A 3,375-nucleotide genomic window follows, 5' to 3' on the forward strand; every position below is an offset into this window, starting at 1 on the left:
CTTGGAATCCCGGAAAAAAGACAATTTACAATTTTAAAAATTTTTAATAATGTTAAGAAAGTATCAATAGTCCCCACTGACATTACATGAAAAGTAACGCGTGGGGGCGATGCCCCCACACGGGCATATATGTTTACTTAAAAATATTTAAAAATCGAAACGATTCTATTTTTAAGATTTTTGTTTCCAAAATGTTCGTTTTAGGGTGCTTTGTAAGAATGTAAAAAAAAAAGCCCGGATAAACTTCGTTTTGAAGTTATTCATAAAAAACTTCAAAAACTACATTTTTTTCGTATATTTAACGCGTATTTTTTAAAAAAAAATATACTTAGCATTGGATATCACTCGGACAATATCAAATCGAAAATATCCCCCGATTTGATAATCGTATGTAAAACCACCTTGGGCAGACCTCAGAATTAAACAAAGTTGTTAAAAAGCACATAATCTGCTAGATTATAGGCCATAATATAGAAAAAATAAAAGCGAAAAGAAAAATAGCGAAACTAAAATAGTGAAAAAAATAAAAGCGAAGTTTATATAATTACGAAATCGAAAATAGCGAAAAAATATTATTGTAATAAGTACAAGTGTAAAAATATAATACAAAAAAATTCACAAAATTATAGTTACATTTGTAGAGTTAAATTGTAAGCGATACCTTTTAAATAATTAATGTTGTCGTTAATATTGTAAGACAAGTAATTTATTACGTATTTTTTCTGAACAATTTTTATATATTTTTTTTTGATGTTTTTTGGCACCAGCAATGAACTGTTCCAGTTTAATGTCCTCTAAATGTTGCTGATTTTTCAACACATCGATAAATGTCCATAATGTTGGATGATATGCACCTTAAATTATAAACAAATTATAAACATTATAAATTATATTGAATTAAAATATAAATTATATACTAACCAAGTAATGAACTGAAACCTCTATGCCAACCTTCTACTGCATTGTTAGTCCTTGGTAATAAAGTGCTTGCCGATTCGTAACAATTCCATAAACTAATTGAATACTTTGGTGATCTACGACCTTTTCTTCGACCCATTGGGCGGCCTATCCAGGTGTCTTCAAAGTAGTCAATAAGTGGTTGTAAAATGTTTTCGTTATCTGTGTAGTATGGTGAATCTATTAATTCTTCAAACGCATCTATCACATGATTTTCTGGTACATATGCTAATGCTAATAAGAGTATCCGTATCTGTATTGAAAATGTCGAATCTGATATATATTTTTGGGCCATATATTGAATTTGTTGTATTTTACGCCAAATACATTGGGAAAAATGGAAATGGCATCCTTTTTGTTTTACATTAGGAAATACTTCTTTAAATGCATTAATTGATGCCATTTCAAAATCTGACATAATTGATGTTGGCGATAAAGTTGATTTAATTGTTTTTAATTGTTTAAGGAGGTGTACATATGTTTTTTGTGATTTGTTTGGTAATAAAGCGTAAACAGTTGGTATCAACGAATTTGTTGTTAATACGTGTATTGTGTAAATTTGAGTGAAAAGTGTCGGAGTGCACTTAAATGTACCATCAACGAACCAATTATTATATTTTTCCATTAATTCTAGATTCTCTTTTGTAAAAAATATTAAAATACGTTCATCTGATGGGCCGCTATCGTACTGCATGAATTGCCTTCCATCTTTAGTTAAAGTATACCTTTCGGGTATTTGGAGGTTAAAAAGTGACTGAGGATTCGGCGGTGCACAATCATTACGTTGGCGTACTCTTCTTAACGTGTGTTTTAAATTAGATATTTCGGGTAATGCACCTGATATCACTGGATTTAATTGTGATGAAGCGATTATTTGTTGAGGGTTATCTTGTGACGATAGTGCTTGGGATTTCATTCTCTCGACTTCTTTTTTTACTTCTAATTTGCATATATCTGGAACGTGGTTATGCTCTGAAGGCTCTTTTTTAATTATATTATCACTTGTAGTTGTTAATCGACCCTTACATTTCATATCTATACATTTCCAATACTTCGATTCCTTGTACATTTTTTCCTCTCTATATGTATAACTATTATAAACTAGTAAAAGCTTATTTTTATTAGATTTAATGAATTCCATAACTTAAAAAATCAAATTTAAAAAATACAGTTCATATAAGAAATATAATAATAAGCACAACACTTTGCAAACGATTGTCACGTTGTCGAACGTCGTACAAAACTATTTGATGTCCATATAGTATAGGTTACATTATGTACACTATTCACGACAAAACGACAAAAGCGATAACGGATATTACCTTGAGTCACAATAATAATGACAGACTAATAAAGATTACATTATTCCCTAATCTCTGTTTAATATTTACTATAAAAACAAGAGTTTTCCCCTAAACATTCGATATATTATTTTTCGCTATAATTAAGTTTCGTTATTTTTATATTCGATATTTTTAATTCGCTATTCTTCTATTCGCTATTTTTTTTTCGCTATTTTGGCCGGTTACCCTTTTGTACACCAAAGCCATAGAAAATTGAAAATATATTATGATTTAAGGAATAAAATTAAAAATTTTTCATTGAATAATTTCTTTTTTGATCTAAATTATTTGTATGCATGTATTTAAATAATTTCTTTTTATCAAATACAGTCATTAATATTATTAAATATTGTCATTTTTAAATTTCCTACCTATTCCAAAAAAATATATGAAAAATGTAAGAGTTACCTATTGGTAATTCACTAAATTATCATACATAATTATTTCAGAGTGTTATAATTAACAAATAATAATTCATAATTACATGGACATGAAAAGGGAGGGCCAGAGGGGGCTTAGACCACTCTGAGCCATCTTAAGGCCTCTCTAAGATAATATGTACATAATTTTAACACTACATATTTTAATATATAGCCAAACTTTATTATAATATATTATACCTATAATTTATGAGATAAAAAATGTGCTATAAACAATTATTAAATATACTCAGACTCAAGGAATCTACTGGAAAAATTTTAGTAATTTAGTATTTATAATATTACTTATGAGCTATCCAAAATTCAAATGCTTATATTTGTAATACCTTTTGTACTTTTTATAAGCATTTATTACTTGGTTGTACCTATATACTATTATTATATTATATTAACAGAGATCCTGGGGATACCAAAATATATTATGCTAAATGCTTGATAGATTTATATGGTCATCATATATCAGTGCTTCTCAAGCTGGAGGCATGGCTATATACTGGCATGGCTATTTTATTTAAACTATTTTCTTTAGGCTTTAAGAAAAAAATATACTAAAAACATTAATTTACTATAATTTTAATAATTTATCTGTGTGAAATAGTAGGTACGTGTAATTTTTGTAAATATTAAGAAAAAAT

General features: G+C 27.9%; 1 protein-coding gene across 1 annotated transcript in view; it reads right to left on the bottom strand.

Annotated features, from left to right (window-relative positions):
• LOC107883801 overlaps nucleotides 1–2,177 on the bottom strand; it is a 2,700-nt gene extending 523 nt beyond the window's left edge. The window contains exon 1 of the mRNA XM_029492259.1: nucleotides 922–2,177. Within this exon, the coding sequence (XP_029348119.1) occupies nucleotides 922–2,098 (1,177 nt within the window). The 5' untranslated portion in view covers nucleotides 2,099–2,177. The remainder of the gene's footprint in view (nucleotides 1–921) is intronic.
• Nucleotides 2,178–3,375: the final 1,198 nt, after the last annotated feature.

This window comes from Acyrthosiphon pisum, chromosome X (genome assembly GCF_005508785.2).
Source record: "Acyrthosiphon pisum isolate AL4f chromosome X, pea_aphid_22Mar2018_4r6ur, whole genome shotgun sequence".
In the NCBI taxonomy this organism is placed as follows: Eukaryota; Metazoa; Arthropoda; class Insecta; order Hemiptera; family Aphididae; genus Acyrthosiphon; species Acyrthosiphon pisum.